Source organism: Vitis riparia, chromosome 7, assembly GCF_004353265.1.
Source record: "Vitis riparia cultivar Riparia Gloire de Montpellier isolate 1030 chromosome 7, EGFV_Vit.rip_1.0, whole genome shotgun sequence".
Taxonomy (NCBI): Eukaryota; Viridiplantae; Streptophyta; class Magnoliopsida; order Vitales; family Vitaceae; genus Vitis; species Vitis riparia.
The window spans coordinates 28,220,787-28,240,698 of record NC_048437.1 but is presented as its reverse complement, the minus strand read 5'-3'; the positions used below and the strand labels follow the sequence as shown (position 1 = coordinate 28,240,698).

General features: G+C 30.0%; 2 protein-coding genes across 2 annotated transcripts; both read right to left on the bottom strand.

Annotated features, from left to right (window-relative positions):
- Positions 1–617: 617 nt before the first annotated feature.
- LOC117918782 (NPL4-like protein 2) lies at positions 618–5,997 on the bottom strand. Its single transcript, XM_034835675.1, has 2 exons — positions 4,944–5,997; positions 618–1,260 (listed from the first exon to the last, which is right to left on the bottom strand). Exons 1-2 carry the CDS (start codon positions 5,922–5,924, stop codon positions 1,006–1,008), a joined length of 1,236 nt encoding a protein of 411 aa, XP_034691566.1. The 5' UTR covers positions 5,925–5,997; the 3' UTR covers positions 618–1,005.
- Positions 5,998–10,915: 4,918 nt separating this feature from the next.
- LOC117918887 (peroxidase 3-like) lies at positions 10,916–13,743 on the bottom strand. Its single transcript, XM_034835854.1, has 4 exons — positions 13,507–13,743; positions 12,469–12,660; positions 12,113–12,278; positions 10,916–11,485 (listed from the first exon to the last, which is right to left on the bottom strand). Exons 1-4 carry the CDS (start codon positions 13,714–13,716, stop codon positions 11,082–11,084), a joined length of 972 nt encoding a protein of 323 aa, XP_034691745.1. The 5' UTR covers positions 13,717–13,743; the 3' UTR covers positions 10,916–11,081.
- Between the last annotated feature and the right edge of the window lie 6,169 nt (positions 13,744–19,912).

The following is a 19,912-nucleotide window of genomic DNA, read 5'->3' as shown; positions in this document are numbered from 1 at the left end:
AACATTGTGTTTTTAAATAATATTTTTTTAGTTGTTTTTACTTATTTTAAAAAATAATTATATAAATATATAGACTGATTAAAAATAAAACACTAAATATAAAAATTATTTTTAAATATTAAAAATACATTAAAAACATTTTAAGTTTGCAAAGAGAATTTTATTTTACTAAAATCATATAACAATTTTCAAAAACCATTTTTTATAATTGCTTTCGAAAACAGTTTCCAAATAAAGCTTATGGTAAACTATTATTTTATTTTAAATTTTAAAAGTCAAGGGCAAAAAATGAAGTTTAAACTTAATGAACATTTTTAAATTTCTCAAAATCCTACTAGTGAAGAACCCGTTTAAAAAAATAAAAAAATAAAAAAATAATTTTGATAGAGGGAATATAAGATGGGAGTAAACCATCTCACTCTCACTAAGATTTAAACCCTTATTTTCATTCCAATTCTCACCTACCAAACACATCCTATAGTTTAAGGAGAAAGGAAGAGGACAGTAAATGAACAATTTGCCATGGACCAAAGCCCACAATTTCATCCACAAAACACAATTAATAATAACTCATTGGCTCCCCTGTCAGACCAGAGGTGAGAACAGTTGAACAGGAATGAAAATGTAAGTAAATTTCATACCCATTTACTTCCCAATAGAGCATACATAATCAATTTAAGTAAAGCCTGAGAAAGACCAACTTAGATACGATACATATATCACAATCTCGATCTGATTGCAGCTGATAAAAAAGCGGCCTCAATTTGAATTATCCAGACAAATTTGATGCAAATACAAGGTTTGGATTTGAGTTAATAGTTTTAACTGCTAAAGTATGTAGTCATATTTTTACTTAGAACTTGTATGAACAATGTTTGGGGTGGCCAGCATGGTGTCCAAAGGCATTACACACAGTTCCTAACTGGATGCAGCATCATCACGTTTTGAAATCATCCAAAAGGATAATAGGGATGCAACAGTCTCCAAAACGGCATGCCATTAATCTCAACAAGCACTGGCCAAGGACTCGATTAGGAGCTGATAACCTTCTGGTACTGCTGACTGTGTCTGCACACACTCTGCCAGTGCAGGAACATCAGAGTTGATATCTAAAAACCGGGAAAGTAGGAGCAGTAGGTGGAAATCTGAAATTCGCTTCACAAATGGAAGGTTCTTTGCCCGATCAAGATGATTCTTCAAAGCGCGCATAGTCACTTGGGTGATCCTGTTCTCTATGGGGAAGGTTGATGAAAGGGGGCCCTGCATTATAATAGAAGTTCATGTGAGAAGCACCATAAACTAAGCCTTGACAGGATTTACATAGAAAAGTTCTTCATAACACGAAAATATTATTAAATGGATAGAATTATGAAGCAATGTGATTTTAACAGTTAAAACTAAAGAGGATTGCTAAGTTTAATCAATAAATGGCTCTCAAGCACATGGATTTGTTTATTCAGTTTTGTTCCTATCTAAAGTACACAATCAAAATAGTAGCATGCTCCCAACATATAAAAATGAATTCACTTATCACACTGTACACTGACAGCAATTCCATGGGGTAAAAGACCTTTCCAACCTTACACCAGCTACATAAATCACATCTACCTTTGCACACATTACAACAACTACAAATTATGATTCGGTTTTAAGTTCTAATAGTAAGGAAAATGTCTCATGTTTTTTTTTTCTTTCTTTCTTTCCTTTTCTTTCATCTGCATTGTGCAGTCAGCCTCGTATTAACTAGCAGATATGCAACATCGGAACATAAATATTACTTGTTATCATCATTCAACTCTTTGGAAGGTCGTACAAACTTCTGATTGCTCGAAAAGGCCCAACCATCACCAATTGTCTTGACTGATGGTAACTACTTAGCATCATGAACCAGATAAAAGATGGTTCAATCCTACCTCCTCATAAAAAGAGGGTGACTCTATAAAACCTAAGCTGACCACACAACAATTCAGAACTGCCCTACAGAATTGAACTGCAGATAATGTACCAACCAAGCTGTCACACATAGGCAGGCAAAACAAAGTTTTTCCTGTTATACGATCAAATTGATACAGTTGCTCTCCCTTCAGATGGCTCCCCACAAGCTAATAGACTCGAACTAAACCGATCCTAGAAACTGAATTGCAGTGCATTTGCAGCATTCAATTCTAATAGTAACATGATGATGTAAATATGCTTCATAAATTCCACCAAAACAAGCAACAAGAGATCTTAGTATAAATCACCCCATATTCCTTCATTCTATACTTTTCTGCTCTTCCTGCCTCTTTCAATTGGCCTATTGGGTATTCTTTACCCCCTGTCAAAATGCAGGAGAAGAGGTCAACAAAGAAGGGGTAGAAGCTCAGCAGACAGAATAGAGAGTTGAAAGACCACAAGCAGCCATTCTTTAAAACCACTGGGTACAGAGTGCTTGCAGGGGCCCGAGCACTGTAGATATGGATGCAAAATCCAGACAGTTATATTTCTGTTAGTAATGAGCTCTCAATCAGTTCAGATAAGGACAAAGATGGGCTTGGTGGTTATCTTACAAAGTCTCATTCCTGGTTTCTTGAGGTTGATTCACCACACCAACATTGCTTTCAAATATTTAAGCAAGTGGGGGGAAATGATAGAGAAAATTTAAGAAAACATCCATATTAGATTGAGCAAGGCATGTGCTCTTCCAATAAGCTTCACAGGGAAGGATTGCTCACCTTTTCCTGTTGATATAATGGTATGATTAAGTGGAGGCTTCTGTTTTCTTTAATGACCAAAATAATACAAAAGAAAAAAAGCAGCACCCTTGTTGGGATGACAAGAAATTTGAGAAGGAAAGAAAAATTTGTATATTATATTCACTTCATATTTTGGTTCCCACATCTTGGAATTTGGCTCATTGAGTGGATGGAAACTCTTATTTTTATAATGTTCTAAAAGATCTAATAAGGTTTAAAAATAAAGAAATTAGAAACAATAAAAAAAACCCCCATTAATTATGTCGAGAACCTTTTTTTTTTTTTTTATCAATAAATGAGATTTGTATTAGAAAGCGCCAAAAAAGATGCAACAAAGTACACACGATGTATACAGTGGCTGGTAAAAAGGCCAAAAAAAGGAAGAGGAAATAGAAAGCTACTCCCTCCCTCAACCGATCCCAATCAATCAATGAAATCAACTATAGACATCAATCTTTCACTTATAAAGAGTTTGGTCCAAGTTAACAAGTTACACAAAAACACGAATTTCAGCCTTTGGATTGAGAGTTCCACATTGTCAAAAGATCTTCTATTTCTCTCTTTCCAAATTATCTAGAAGAGGCATAAAGGTACCACCCTCTAAACTTTTTTCGGCTTTCTTCCAACAAAGGAACCATTAAATATGTCGAGAACTTTTTTTTTGATAGGTAAAGAAAAATTCGTTAAAAGCCCAAGAGGCTAAAGAGTATACACGGAGTATACCAGGGAAAATATGTCGAGAACTTGAAACCTGTTGGCCCACTTCAAATCCTCTATGGATGTTCTTCAAACATTTTAACCATAAGTCCATTAAGGCTTCTCCAGTTATGCTATATTGCTGTGAAAAGGAGAGGCCACCTTGCCAAATCCCCCTCAAGTTCCAGAGAGAACCACTAATGGCTACATCAGATAGGATGAAAAAGAAGCCCATAGAGATCCATGCTCCCAATTAGGCATTCAAAACCCATCAGCATCCCTAAGAATACATGAATTAGGAACTCCCTTCTAAAATTGTTATAGGCACATGGACTGTGCCATAAATCTAGAACTAGATACTCCAAATATCTTCAACCTAAAATCTATATATTCATTCTTTATATATCATACACCAGCCTTTTTATCACACCTTTGCCCACATGAGCTCTTTAATCATGTCCTTCATCCAAGGATTTCAAGATTAGAAAGATTCTCAATTCCCAAACATGCATCCAAAAGCTACGATGTTGAACCAGGTCCATGTAACATAGCTTACACCTTGAAGATTCAACTCAAAAGCAATTTGATTGAAGGGTTTCAATTTCAAAATGGAAGAGTGCTTTTAATTGCGACAGAAAAAAAGAAACATGAATTACTTCACCCTTAAAGGCTAATGAGATTGATTTTAACCAAATTTATAAGGACTCCTGAGGTGGGATGTCTGCCCTAAATCTCCTAAAGACTTAATATAGCTAAAAGATAATTAGTCTCTGTCATCAAAATAAGCCAATGCCAGGGTTTCTACAACTAATATCATCTAGACCCTGAAATCAAACTTCTCATGCATCTGCCCCATAACAAAGATAACTCCTCAGATTGTCATTATCACTTCTACAAATCTAGTTCACTTCCACACCAGACAAATTACTTTCTCCATCAACACAATTGGTTGCCAACCCCTAACTGCATTTTCTTCAACCCTGATCACATTTTCTTTGCTTCTCATCCAAATTACCCAATAACATGTCTCGCAACACCATATGGATAGAAATAAATTGCCCATTGCAGTTGATAACTAGTCTTCACCCTCTAATATTTTTAAATCAGTAACCCTATGGTTCATTCTCGGATCAATATTTAATACTATTGGCTTCAAATTCTCAAAGAAAAATAGATTCGACTAGTTCCTACTGGCCTAACACGGACTGGAAGAGCACCAAAGCCAACATGAGAGAGCGTTATTTAGTTCCGATAACACTGTCCTTTTATCATCTATAAGTAATGATCGAATGGTTTGGACAGTTTCTCAAGTAAGAAACAGTTGGGTCACTCATTCTAGGGAAACAAATTGATAAAAATAATAGTACCCATTATGCCAAATTTGGAGCATAACAATTGAAGCCTTGACATCAATGGGTTAGTCGATATCCATACAAATACAATGCTACCATATTGGTTACTGGACAAATAAGGAAATATGCAATTATGAATACCAAAGCAATAATCACGCACCTGGTGATCGAGGATCTTAACAAGAACCAAGAAAAAATCATTATCGACCTCCCTAGTATCCTTCACACCAACAACCACATCCTTCTTCATCCTAGACAACTTGGGATCAACCTCCTCCCCAATGTCAGTCTCGAACCACCCTTCCTTAAACAGCCTAACGCACATATCACTCATCTGAAAGGCCTCGAAATGCACATCGGCACCGTCGTCCTCGTTCACCGTCAGCTTCACCACTGCCGTGACCCACTCCTTTAGCCCACTTTCACCGTGGAGCTCCGCTGCCTGAAGCACCTCACTATTCGACATGGTGTAGTCCTTCTTGTTCTGGCTGATGGTCTGCGTGAATATAAACCCCACTCTCCTCATCCCCAACCCCATCGCGATCGCATCCACCAACCTCTCCTCATCGGTATCGCGCATCAATATCAAATTCTCCTCCGTCCCCTGCTGCGGTGGCTCGTAGATGAAGTCCACCCTCACCGCCCCATCATCGGCGACAGTCCCATACATAAACCCCCCGCGCTTCACCGCGAAGACGAGCGTCTCGTTCACGTAGTGCTGGAACGCGTTGGCGGCGTCGCGATCGAAAGAGACGGACTCGCAATGTGGGGTCTCCTGGCGGGTGACGCGCATCTGCTTGGCGATGAGGTCGTCCATGGTCATCCTGCGGCCGAAGGAGCCAGCGGGGCTGAAAGTGGGACCCGAAACGGTGCGTTGGGTGTCGTGGGCGAGGTAGACGATGGAGCCGTGGGTGACGCCAAGGGCGGCGATGGGGGTTTGTGGGTCGGACATGTCGGTGAATCGGGCGATGTCGGATGGGGTTTTGGCAAGGAGGAGGTTCTGGTTGGTGGAGAGGGTTTGGGAGGAGATGGGGATATGGAGGTGCTGTTGGATTAGGGTTTTGAGTTGGGAGATTGTGGCATGTGGATTGTCGAGGGTGAGGCGTTCGAGGCCATCTCTGCTGCGAATTCTGATCAACATCTTCGCGTCTTCTCCCTTCTTCTCCCTTCTTGCCTCCTTGTTTTCGAGTGGGATATAAAGGTGAGGTTTGGGGAACAAGTTAAGACTTAAAGAGTTGTGGAGTGAATGAAAATGAGAAAGGAAAGAATAAATTCGAGAAAGAAAAGAATATGACTTTGGGATCAGTCCAATCCAAAGCCTTTCTCTTAATTTTATTTTTAATCATAAAATTAAATCTAGATTTTATTTTTAGCAAATTTATGCGAGGGTCAGAAAGTAAATTTAATTATTTTAACAAAAATATATTTAAATATATAATTTAGATTTCATTTAAATTCACTCATCTTATATTTTTTTTAAATTTAAAATTTTATAAATTAAAAAAATGCCATATTTCAATTTTTAAAATCACTATAAACCTTTAACCTTTTTATATTTTATATAAAAGTTATAATTCTTTTTTATTTTTTTATTTTTTAAAGTAGAAAATCAAATATTTAGTACCTTTCTTTTCCAAAGGCTCCCTTCTTTCAAGCTCTTCAGGCAGGTAAAGTTTTAAACATTCAACGATGATGGGCTATGGTGCCTCAAGGGCCTTGTTAGAGCCCATCAAGCAGCCCAATGTTGTGGGTTAACTTTTTTGTCCAAAAGAGAAAAAAATGGATAGGCTAATTTAACTTAAAGTTAATTTAGATCCATAGACTAATTTAATTTAAAGTCTATTAAATAATAAGTATTAAGTTTTAAATCAATAACTTAAAAATAATTTTTAAGTCACCTTATAAACAAAAAATAAAAAATAGTTTTCTTTTTTTAAAAACAAAAAACATTGTGGCATGTTTGATTCCTGATTTTGTTTTTTGTGTTTTCTATATTCTCAAAAACTACTTTTTTTAAAACAATAAAAAGATGTTTTCTTTGTTTTTCCATTGTTCAGATAATAGATTATTTTTCTTATTTTCTCTTCCTTCTTTTTATGTTTTCTTAGCTATTTTTTGTGTTTCCACAAAGGTGAGCTCCACCCAACCACCACACCCTCACCGGCAAACCATTTTTTCTTCCTTAAATTATTGAAATTAATATACTTACACATGGTGACAAAGTCATCATTTGTTTAAGAAAATTACAATTAATGTAAAAATTTCAAAATGAAATATTTTTTTTTAAATTTAAATGAATTGTGCATATGAAAATTATTTATACATTTATAATATCGAGTTAATGGAATAAAACACTTTATTAATTTTAAAAAAAAAAAGAACTTTCAAACATGTTTTTTGTTTTACTTATTCTAAAAACTTTTTAATTAATTCAACCAAACATGTTTTTTTTTTTTTTAGAACAAAAACTGTTTTTCAGAATTCAGTTTCCAAACACAATTTTTTTTTTTTTTGTTCTGAAAACACAAAAAACTATTTTCCAGAACAGTTTTAAAAAACAACAACCAAACAGACCCTGTGTTTTCAGATAATATATTTTAGTTTTTTTCATTTAATTTCTCATAATTGTTTTAAAAAATAATTATACAAGTATGGATAATGGTGAAAAATATAATACTACGTATAAAAAATATTTTTAAAACATATTTAAAAATTTAGCAAACATGTTTAAAATATTTGGAATTCTCAAACAGACGTTTGTTTTGTAAAACATCATATATCAATTTTTAAAAACTATTTATTAAATTTTTTTTCAATAACACTTCCCAAACAAAAGTTTAACTATTTTTTCCCAATAATTCATTATAAAATCTAAGGTGGTGTTTGTTTGTTTTTTTTTTTAACTTAATTTTGAATAAAACTTAAAATTAAATAGTATTTAATACTGTTAAGTATTAAGTTGATTGTTTTTATAATATTTTATTTCTATTAAATATTAAAAAGTAAAGAAAAATCAACATATTACTTTTTTATTTTAAAAAAAGTCAAATATTTTGATTTCTTCTATTGAGCAAAAAAAATTATAATAAATCATGAAAAAAATAAATAATTTAAATTAAAAAGGCAAATTGTTTTTAGTAATAAAAAATAAAAAAGAAAACAGTAAGGTGGTGTTTTTTTTTTTACTTAATTATAAATAAAGCTTAAAACTAAATAATATTTAATAATTATGTTGTTTGTTTTTATAATATTTTATTTTTATTAAATATTAAAAAGTAAATAAAAACTAACATGTTACTTTTTTCATTTAAAAAAAGTCAAATATTTTAGTTTTTTTTATTTAACAAAAAATTTATAATAAATTATGAAAAAAATAGAAAAACAAACAATCTAAATTATCAAAAGCAAATTACTTTCAATTAAAAGGTAAAAAAACAAAATACCTTTCAACACTTATACTTTTTCTTACCAATTTTGACTCTCATACCAAAAAGAGGGTTGAAGTGAATTATTCTTTACTTGTGGAACCATTAAAGGTTTATTGATAAATAAACCAAGCATAGAATTGAAAGATGTCTTGAGTCATAATGAAGCATATTAAGGCTTGGATTTGAGCTCAAGGTCGTATTCACAAGGATATTGCGCCCAATCTTAGTATATTGTTATTTGTATGCTCTCTTTTATCTCTTCTTTACTTATTTTTTCCATATTTATTATATTATATTTTAATTAAGCTTATAAATTGTTTATTAATTTAATTTTTTACAAAAAAAATCGGCCATTACTCAATTCACCTCTTAAGTGTATACTTAAATTGGTTTAGTTTGATTTCACACAATATTCTCGAAAAGTTGTATTTATTCCTAAATTAGAGATAATACGAAAATATGAACATTAAATTTTTTTTGGGATTATGAAGAATTTTCAGATAATGTTTGGTTCATGAAAAGTATTAAAGAAAGAAAGAAAAAATGTTAAAGAAAAATTATTTTCTCATATATTGGTTTTACCATGAAAAATATGAAAGAAAGTCAAAATATAATTAAAATTAATAATATATATATATATATATATATATATATATATATATATATATATTTATTATTATTATTTAATCTTTTTATAATAGAGTTGAATGAAGAATTTTCGGATAATGTTTGGTTCCTGAAAAGTATTAAAGAAATAAAGAAAAAATGTTAAAGAAAAATTATTTTCTCATATATTGGTTTTACCAATAAAAATATGAAAGAAAGTCAAAATATAATTAAAATTAATAATATATATATATATATATATATATATATATATATATTTATTATTATTATTATTATTATTTAATCTTTATATAATAGAGTTAAATGAAGAATTTTCGGATAATGTTTGCTTCCTGAAAAGTATTAAAGAAAAAAAGAAAAAATGTTAAAGAAAAATTATTTTCTCATATATTACCATGAAAAATACGAAAGAAAGTCAAAATATAATTAAAATTAATAAGAATATATATATTTTTATATTATTTAATCTTTATATAATAGAGTTAAATAAGTTAAATAGGCTTAAAGAGTACTACATAACAATAATTTATTGACTTGAAGCTTTGCTTGACTCCTAGAAAATTTGAGGAAAATGTGAAGAAAATAAAATAAAGAGAAAAAGTTGAAAGAAAGAAAAAATGAAGAAAAATAAAAAAATAAATTTAAAATTAATAAATTATTTTTTTATATTTCTTCAAACTCATTTCACTTCATTTCCTCCATTATATAAAGATTAAATAATTTTAAAATATATAAATTTCTAACTAATTTTAATTATATATATATATATATATATATTTAAATTATAGTGAAACCAAATAGGAGAAAAACATTTTCCTTTATATTTTTTTTTCTTTCATTGATATTTTTTGAGAACCAAATATAACATAATCTATTTTTTATTTTCTTTCACTTTTTATTTCCTTATACTTTTCCTTTTTATTTTTTTCCCTCACATTCTTTCAAACTTTCCAAAAACCAAACATAGCCTTAAAAAATAATTTTTTTTGTTACAATAAATTATTCTTGATAAGCTAAAATAATAAAATCGGTGAAATTAATTGCATGAGCTTTGGAAGTTTAATTAGAAAAGAAAATTTTAATGTACATATTATAAAGTCACATATTTGTAGCTTACATATGCATTTTATATGTAAAAATTTTAATGTACATTCATGGTGCTACCTACCAATACGCGACAAACATGAGCTTAAGAGCAAATTTATAAAATAAACTATTTTAAATTTTAATCGTTTATTTATCAGGCAACAACCAAATTAAATTTAATACCCTAATGCACTATTTTCACTTTTAGAAATTACACTCTTACCACTTTCAACTCTTATAATATACATCACTAGAATTTCTAAGCCTTCTATTTTACTCTTATCACCACCTAAGCAAAGACATAAATTTTTTTATTAATTTAATTAAAACAATTTTGAAAATACATACCCACATCAAGATAAATGCTATAAGAGCAAATTAAAGACTCTACTCCTCATCATTTCATAAATCTTATAAAAAGCAAATATTGGATTGTAAATCGCTCTATCAGGGGTTGAGCTTCTACCTGAATCAATTTTTTTTTATACAATGAATGACGAGTTTGTCCCATTATATATTTAACCTTGTTATTTTTTGAAGGATTTTTTAGTGCCACAATAATTGAGTGGAGTTTTTAAAAGTTTCACTATTATAATTCTTCATTTTTTTTATTAATAGTTAATTATTGAGTGTTGATGCACTTAGGATTACATTAAGGAAGATCACATTCTTAATCTGAAGGCTGTTCACAAGTTGGGCGGCAGAGTTGAACTTTGGGTTCTATTTTTGTACATTCTCTAAGAAAATTTAAGCAGCTCTTTTTTTACTTCCTCTTATCTCATTAATAGGTGGAAAGTCAGCTGTTTTGCAGTCCCCAGACCAGTGGAAGAGGGGTCCGATGGAGCTATTTGGGAAGGCCCCGCTTGCCCCCATGACCTCGGTTGGTGGACTGGTAGTTCCCTCTCCTTGCGGCTGCCCCCCTCGTTTGGGGCGATGAAGAAACATGTTAAAAATTCGTATTTTTTTATTTTCTACTGGTGTGTATGCATGGTTTTGGTTAACACCAAACAACGCCATTTTATTCACTTACTTCTCCGATTATTGCAATGCAGAGAAGCCTCGAAATCAAAGAAATGGCTACAACAAACCCATAAGCTGGCACTTCTAATAAAGGGAAGAAATAATAATAATTATTATTATTTAAAAAAAAAGGCCTCTCAAGCATTGACAATGCTGCACTTCTTCCTGATCTCCCCTGCACTGCCTGTGAGGACTCCTATGGCTCCCATCCTCTTCATGGACTGAGCGAACTCCGTGAAGAAATCGGCCGAGTCTTGCAACTCTAGAGCAATCTTTCTTGCACCCTTGTTGGTTAGAAGAGCTGCGTCAGACTGAAAGAGACCCTTGTTTTGCTTCAGGATAGCGAAGTAGTTGCTATCGAAGTTTCGGGAGCTTTGAGGGTCCATCTCTACCGCTGTCGTGTCGGAGAGGCTCCGGCATTTGGTCTTCAAGAGAGCAGCATAGGTTGAGTCGAGGGAAGGGTCTGCGTCTCCCTTTCCGGTGAAGTTGTAGAGTCTGTTGCTGAAGAAGTTGCAGTGGCCTACTCCAATGGTATGTGCACCTACAGTAGAGTTCAAACATTTTGTAGCTGGCCTTCACTTGCAAGTTGCAATAAAAGAAAGCAATCTCACATGGGAATAGATTATTAGCTTGAAGAGTGCTTTATATAAGCCTAAAAGAACAACGCTTGGACTTGGGCTCACATGCATACGTGTGGGACCAACTAAATGGGTGTGGACTTGGGCTTAACTTAAACCCACATGCCTTTGGACCAACAATTATCATCTCTCCTTCAATTCCAAGTCAAGTGTAGGACTAAAAGCATCCAAACTCTCATTTCTAATGATTTGAAATATTTCTATAAGAAAGTAATCATTGTATTTCGAAAAACAATTATTACTAAACTATAAACACTTGAAAGACGGGAATAAAAAAAAAAAATTTGTTTTAAAGATATAAAGTTAAATTCTAACATCCATAATAAAAGATATTTAGATTGATGTAACAAATTTGCCCAGACTCTTATTTCCCTATCAAAAAAAATTTAGGCTAGTCTAACAATTATAAACTCATTCTTTTGTATGTACTAATTAAAATATTTCAAAATGAAATAAAGAATAGATCATGACAATGTCGAAAAAAATACCACAAAAAAAACCCTATGAGATCTTAAAATGTGTATATATACCTGTTAGTACCACGAGGTCATGGACCGTGAGGCCTTTACTTGCAAACCTTTGCTTGAGGGAGCTGAAATTGAAGACAGGAGCGGGAATGTTGGCAAGAGCCTCCGAAGCAAGCGATACTTTGCCATCTCTTCTACCAGTAAGCACCTCCCACATTGGTTTTTTGAACTACAAGTAGTATATTCAAGCTCATATAATGCATTTGTACGAAAAGTTTTTTTAATTAAGAATTCGTTTGATATTGATTTTAGAAATCGTCTTTAATATTTTTTAAATTGAAAAAATTATTTTCAAATGCTAAAATAACTAAAAAAAACATGTTTTTGAATCATTATCAAACAAGGTTTAATCAACTTACTTGAAACGACACCGAATCCCTCGAAGCCAAAGCCAATATATCAGCGCAAGACACAACTCCGGGGCATGTTTTCTCAAGCTGTGATTTTATATCATCGATGACATCGAAGCCTGCTAGTGATAGATTTGGGCCTGCATCCTTCTCTGCAGTACTATTTGCAGTTGAGTTTAACAAAACCGATCCATCACAGCCCTGCAATTTTTTGAATTATTTATAATTTACTTGAATAAGATCCGAATATCTTTAACCATGTTTGTATATGAAAGTTTTTTCTTTCTATTTGGTATTCTCCTACAAATGTTCAATAATATGCTATTATTTCTTTGATGAGTATTGAAAAAAAAAATCAATTGGATTTACTCGGAATAGTTTGAATATATATATATATAGTAGCTCTTATATAACAAAAGTACAAGAATTTTAAAAATATAGACGGTGTTTGATTTTTAGTTGAATAAAATAAGTCAAAATATTTAATTTTTTTACTTTTTCTATTAAGTTAAAAGTAATTTGATATTAATCAACACAAGTAAAGTGATTTTTTTGGTTGATATCAATAAGTTTATTTTAACTTAATAGAAAAAGTAAAATATTTTGACTTTTTCTCTTCAGTTAAAATATAAATATCATCTTACTATAAAAATATAATGATTTTAAAACTCTATTAAATGTTTTTTCCGAATTTAAAAAATTTTTAAAGTATTAATTCTTAATGGATATAAGATAAGTTCTTCTTCTTTTTTTTTTTTATGAAAATTACTATATAAAAGTTGCTACTATGTTTTATTTTTAAAAACAAAAAATAAGATTTTTGGGGTATCTTGTAAAAAAAAATATAATTTTATCTTATATCTTTAAAAATAACTTTAATTTAAAACAAATTTGACTTAATAAAAAAAATTTATACCTCAATTTTCTGAATAGCTTTTAAAATCGTTACTTTTTTTAATATAAGTATGAAAAAGTTTTTATATCTTTAAATATAAAAAATCATCTAAATAGATATTAAATAAGTAATGAATAAAAAAACTGACATACCCTAACGAAACAATCATGGAAGTGCATTCTTATGAGCTTCGCGGGCAAATTAGGATTACTCGAGACATGTTTCCACGTTACTTTCTGAACAATCTCCTCTGCGAGAGGACACGCACTCTTATAGTACTTCTTCCTTAGACTACCACCTTGGCACACTCCAAGAACACAGAGAACCACCATGGAAACCAACAAAAGAAGATTAGCCTTCATTTTTTCTAACCCCTTAAACCAAATCCCTCTTCCTTCTATCAAACCAAGAGCAAGTTCCTCCTTTTATACACATCCAAAGGAATCTTTTCCGAACCAAGACTTCCATTTAATTATAAGCCATTCATGAAGATGCATGAATGTAATAATATCAATTATGAAAAATGTTTGTAATTAAAAAATAGTACATAATTTTAATTAAATAAATGTTAGGTAGCTCAATAGACTCGTCACCAAATTTTCACTAGCAAAATTGGTATTATAATATATACGTATATATAATATGACTTTGGGAAGAGGATTTATCATATGATAATTCTATTTTTTTCGTGGGTCAAACGTATAATATAACTAATGGTCCTCATGTGACAATATTCCCTCGAGACAGGACGAGTCCATTGACCTTTGTTAATTAAAACAAAGCCCCATTATTTGCATTAATTGGTCATATGTGTGAAAATATTTCAAGCAATCCCTTGTACCGAAGAATGAAAAATAGGATTATGTTGTGTTTAGAAGTGATTTGGAGAAGGTTAAAAGTGTTTTCTAATACTCATAAATATTTTTTTGTAAAAATTAGATTTTTCGATAACCTTTAAAAAATCATATTTAAAAATTTAGTGTTCATTTATATATATGTTCTGATTTTTGTTTTTAAAATAAAATAATGATAACAATAATAATAATTTTTATATAAAATATTAGAATTCTTAAAGATTAATATTGAAAAGATGATAGTTTTTAAATTTATTTAAAAATATTAGGCTATGTTTGGTTCTTTCAAAATTTGAAAGAAAATGTGAAGGATATAAAATAGAGAAAAAAAATTGGAAGAAAATAAAAAATAAAATAAAAAATAGATTCAAAATTGATAAATTATTTTTATATGTTTCTTTCAATTCATTTCACTTATTTTTCTCATTTATATAAAGATTAAATAATTTTAATTATTTTTTCCATATTTTTTTTTTATAGCAAATACATAAGAAAACCATTTTTTTAAACATTTTTTTCCTTAATACTTTATGAAAACAAACATAATCTTAAGATATCAAATAAAAAAATTTACTACCTCAAAATTTAAATTTTTTTAAACTAATCTTGAAAACATGAGATAAGTCTTTTTTTTTCTTTACAAAAATTATACTTTTATACGAATATTTTTTATTTAAAAAAAATTGTATTCAATCCATTCAATTATTTGATAGATGCTTCTTTTAAAAATCAATTTATTTGTTATATAATTAGTATTAAAACATTTTTTTCTATATTTAGACATCAAATAATTCTTCTTAATTAAAAACATTTCTAATCGAAGTATTGCTAATAAAAAACAAATTATTACATATAAAAATATTTTATTCAAAATAACTCTCAAATATATTCTTAATATGATTGGTTTATTGTGGTTCCAATTATGAAGAGGAAGCAAAGAAGTCAATTAAGTTAAGTGACAAGAGTCAAAGGAATCACCAAGCACATGGTTGTCATTGAGTATGCTTTTTACTTAAAGGGAGGTTTTGATTAACAATTAATTTCACTGACCAAAAATAAGCATATGCCTTGCTTTTATAAACCTAGTGACTATGAATTTCAACTGCATTTAAGGTGGTGCGAGAGTCAATGGGCCGCGAATTTTGGGTCGTGAACACCACATTGGTCGATCCACTGTGACAAGATTCTTCTAATTTAATGACCGACATTTTATAATTAAATAAAAAGTAGTTTTTTTTTTTTCATATTTTTTATTCTATTGAAAATGTAAATGAGGTTGAAAATAGTGTAAGAGAATAAGAGTTTAGGAATATTTTAAAGAATAATTAGAAAAAAATAGTTTTAAACTGTTTTCAAAAACAAAATTTTGTTTAAAAACTCAAATGTGAAAACAGTTTTTTCGGATTATTCTTGATGAAAATATAGGGCATTTATGTGTAAAACAAAATTTGTAAATAAAATTTTTGGGCATATTTTTTAATTATTACTTAAAACAATATATAAAAAATAACTAAAAAAATTAAAAACTTAAAATTTATTCTAGAACATTAGTTTGTTCTTAGAACAAATTCTCTCTTTTAAAAGTTTATCAAATATATATATATATTTTTTAATTAAAAAACTATTTTTATAGCAATTCAAAAGAGAACCTAAGGCCTTATTTACTAACTGTTTTTTAAAACAGTTTTGAAAAATAGTTTTTAAAAATAGTTTATGAAAACTGTTCTATAATATTTTGTAAAACAAAAGTATGTTTAAAAACTTGAAATGATTTTTAATCTATTTTTATATATATTTTAAAAATAATTTTGATGTCTACAACTTTATTTTTAATCATTATATATATTTGTATAATTATTTTTTAAAACAACTCTCAAAAAACAAATAAAACCAACTGAAATAACTAAAAAATGTTCTTTAAAAAATACATTGTTTTTTGTTTTTGAGAACAAAAAATAGAAAACAATTTATAGTTAGCGTATGTGTTTTCCAGTTTTTTTTGTTCTGAAAAATAAAAAATTGTTCTCAAAAATAGTTGCGAAATAAGTCCTAATATTTTATTTTTTTCTCTTTTTCTTGTAAATCTCTTTATATTTAGGTACGGGCCATGAAAGGTACATGGAAAGAATAGTAATCTTATATACAGACATTCTCTCTTTCCTTTTTTGTGTTCTAATGCTCGTGGAAGCAAATAACAGGACAAGCAAATGAAACAATAACTTTTCTTCACCTCGAAAGGTAAACCTCCCCATATGTGTTGTGGGGTTAGGAGCGGTATAATCGGTCCTCGCTTTGGTTCTTCCTTTTTCTCTGGTTGAGTACATTTCTTCCATGTAGTGAATTCTAGAATAGTGCAATCTTGATATAACCTTTGACGCTGTAAAAGTCTTAGGATGCATCAATCTTAACATGAAGACCATGCGTTAAATCAATATCAAATATGGGAAATTATGTTGTCATTCATGGATGGTAATTGCCATCGTGGTGAGTTAAATCATAATAAACACCTACAATTAGTCATGATTAAGGACCTATTTGACTTGGTTGCACCCAGTAGTAAGTGTCAATCATTTGTACATTGATTCGAACTCGATTCAAGTAAATTAAGATTTGGTCCAATATTGGCCCATATGATTAGGTTCTTATACGTAAATATTGAAGAAAAATAAGCAAAAAATGATGTAAAATAAATTCTAAAACTAATGAATAGAGATGACATTGAGGTGGGTTTTTTTGGGGTATTTGTCTCATTATGCCACCTCTAATGAAGGGTTTGAGATAAAGATAAACGAGTTTAGAATGACTTTATAAAATTTGTAAAAAATTAGGACGAGTTCAGGTATAACTTTGTCCCACCCTGTCTCACCCTATCCCTTATATACAATTTTAAATAAAAAATTATTTTACTTTGCTTTTTTTTAATAAAAAAAAAAAATTTCAACTAAACGAAAATGACCCATTTCAAACCTCTTCTATTACCATCCCTATTAATGCGCAACTAATGGAAGAAACTAGTATCTATCAACTTATTTCAATGAATTTCATTTCTTTAACTTCCAACTCTTAATTAAGAAGGAAAATACTGGTCATATCATTACTTTTACCATAAATTCAGCATTTTTCTAATGACGCACCAATTAGATACTAATAAAATTTTAAACTATTTTTCATTATTTTCAATAGTCATTTACAAATAATAAAAAGAATGATAAAAACGATGGTATACATAACATCATCCATTTAAGAAATAGATAATATTTCCAAGAAGCAAGAAAAGTTTACTTAAGCAACTTTTCTTATCAACCATTGAAAAAATATAACAAAAATTCATATCTAATACAAGCAATGGGATAAAGATATGAAATAATGAGACAAAACTTGGTGTAAAATAATAAGACCTAAATATACATATAATGTAATCTAATTGATCACGCTCATCAAATGATAGAGGTGTCCAACGGGCCAAGCCGCCCACTTTGGCTTATGGCCCGATACGACCTAATTTCTATGGTGGGTCGACACAACCCAAAGGAGCGGGTCGTGCTAGGCCTAAGGAGATGGCCTATCGTGGCATCGTGTCAACCCATTGTGTTAGCCCATTTTGATAAAAATAAAAATAAAAATTCCAATATGATTTTTTTTACTATTTTTAAAAACAAAATATTAATATTTTTATAGACTTTACAATTACAAATTCAATAAATATAAATATAAAAAATAAAAAATATAATTTTCAGAGATGTTTAAAGTAACAAAAAGAAATTTCATCTAATAATAATAAAAAATTAAGGCAAAATGGCTTAAAAAATCAAATTAAAAATTTTAACCAAATGAGTGGTCCATGGGTTGTGAGCCGCCGGCACGGCCCATTGGCATGGCATGACATGGCACGATTGGCTCGCATGCTTATGGGCTGTGTCACGCCACCTATTTGGTTTGCATGGGCCCGCCAACCCGACACAAATTTTTAGTGGGCCGTGCCATCTCCGTAATGGTGGGCGCCACCTGACAACCCACACCGAGTCAATACTATATAACCCAATCCAAATAAATGAGTCAATGCTATGGGAAAATGAGGTAGTGGACTGGGCTGAGAAACGCGGGCCTAGGGAGACAGAAACAGTTCGTACTTATTTCAAGTTTTGAGCCGCCTTGGCCCTTGGGTCGTTATCAGTTATCAGTTACCACCATCTTCATTTCTCCCACAAAATTTTCGAATTTCTTTTACATAAAAGCCATCATCACATTCACACCTACTTCCAATTTAACAATAATAAAAAAAAAACCAATAATAAATGACTTAAAAAATAGGGCAATCGGGTTTTGGACCGCCAAAAAAATTAAGATTTAACCCATAAAAGTTGCATAATTGAGGGGAATGATATAAAATATGAAGAAACCATATACCCTTCAAAACTATTTTAAATATTTTATACCATAATGTTTGACAAACTTTTTTATCTTAATTTTTTTAATAATTATTTTAAAATTTTATTATTTTTAGAAAACTAATTTAAAAAAATATATATTCTAAAAAATATCATTTAAAAAAAATTAACATTTTTAATTATTTTTTATATACACAATTTTAAATATATATATTTTCTAAGATGTTTGATTTTTAAATAATAATAATAATAATAATTTATTTTTATTTTTTTTGGAAAATGGAGTATTTTTTTCTTAAATCATTAAATTAAATTAAATTAAATTTTATTGAGGTTTGCAAAAGGAATAAAATTTAAATTAATATTTTTTCACTATTTTTTTTTTCATAATCAATAAAGATCATTTTTTAAAAGATAAAAAATTCATATCATTCTTCTCAATTTTCACATTTCCTCTAGATTTTGAGCTTAAATGGTGAATTTATATGGACCAAACCTTAATTTTTGGGTCCAATTAGGTCCAAAACACAATTGACCCTTAAAAAATTTGACAAATTAATAAAATTTACATACAGATAAATCCGTTAAATAACTTGAACCCATATAATAAAAACAGGATTTTTGGGGACTTAATTTTAATTTTCAAATCATTAAATTTTTTTTTAATTTTTAGTTTTTATTAATCAAATATTATCACCGACTCTAGTTTTTCAAAGCCACAGTGAAAAGATTTAAAAAAAAAATGCAGCTAGAAATATCCTGGTGCCATCATTTTCGATTTAATTTATTTTGAAAGTTAGTAAAGAAAAATGACAAAGCATTTATAATAATTTGTCCATAATATGCTTTAATTTTTAGAGAATAAAACCAAAAATAAAAATAAATAAAATAAATAAGAGAAAGCAAAATAATAAATGGGAAAGAAAAAGGTCAGGAGGAGATGTAACGATCAAATTAAGATGGGAGAGAGCATTCGAAATTCGAATAGCGACTTTTTTGGAGGGAAGGGTGTGGCCAGGTGGGACCCACCCACACACCCTCCACTCAATCAGATTTCGCCACGTGCCCCGTGAAAAACCAAAATACCAGATGATTGTGGGCCCATCTTAGATTTAATCCGTTCCGCTCCTCGTCTCGGTTTCCTACACTCGGCTTTTGGCTTCGCTTGTCTCCCTCCTAAATTACTAAATTCTCCTTCTCTCCTTCAAAATTTACATCTATCTAATTTATAGGATTTTGCTTTTTATTTATTTTTATTTTTTGCCTTGGAATTTCGAAAATCAATTACTTGTTCAATTATTTTCATCAAATAAATT

Bases quoted from the DNA above. Each gene is read 5' to 3' on its own strand.
- LOC117918782 (XM_034835675.1), bottom strand. From the start codon at position 5,924: ATGTTGATCAGAATTCGCAGCAGAGATGGCCTCGAACGCCTCACCCTC. The intron at 1,261-4,943 runs GTGCGTGATTAT...ATTATAATGCAG, and splicing joins TTAAGATCCTCGATCACCAG to GGCCCCCTTTCATCAACCTT.
- LOC117918887 (XM_034835854.1), bottom strand. From the start codon at position 13,716: ATGAAGGCTAATCTTCTTTTGTTGGTTTCCATGGTGGTTCTCTGTGTT. The intron at 12,279-12,468 runs GTAAGTTGATTA...TACTACTTGTAG, and splicing joins GGGATTCGGTGTCGTTTCAA to TTCAAAAAACCAATGTGGGA. The intron at 11,486-12,112 runs GTATATATACAC...ACTCTACTGTAG, and splicing joins TGACCTCGTGGTACTAACAG to GTGCACATACCATTGGAGTA.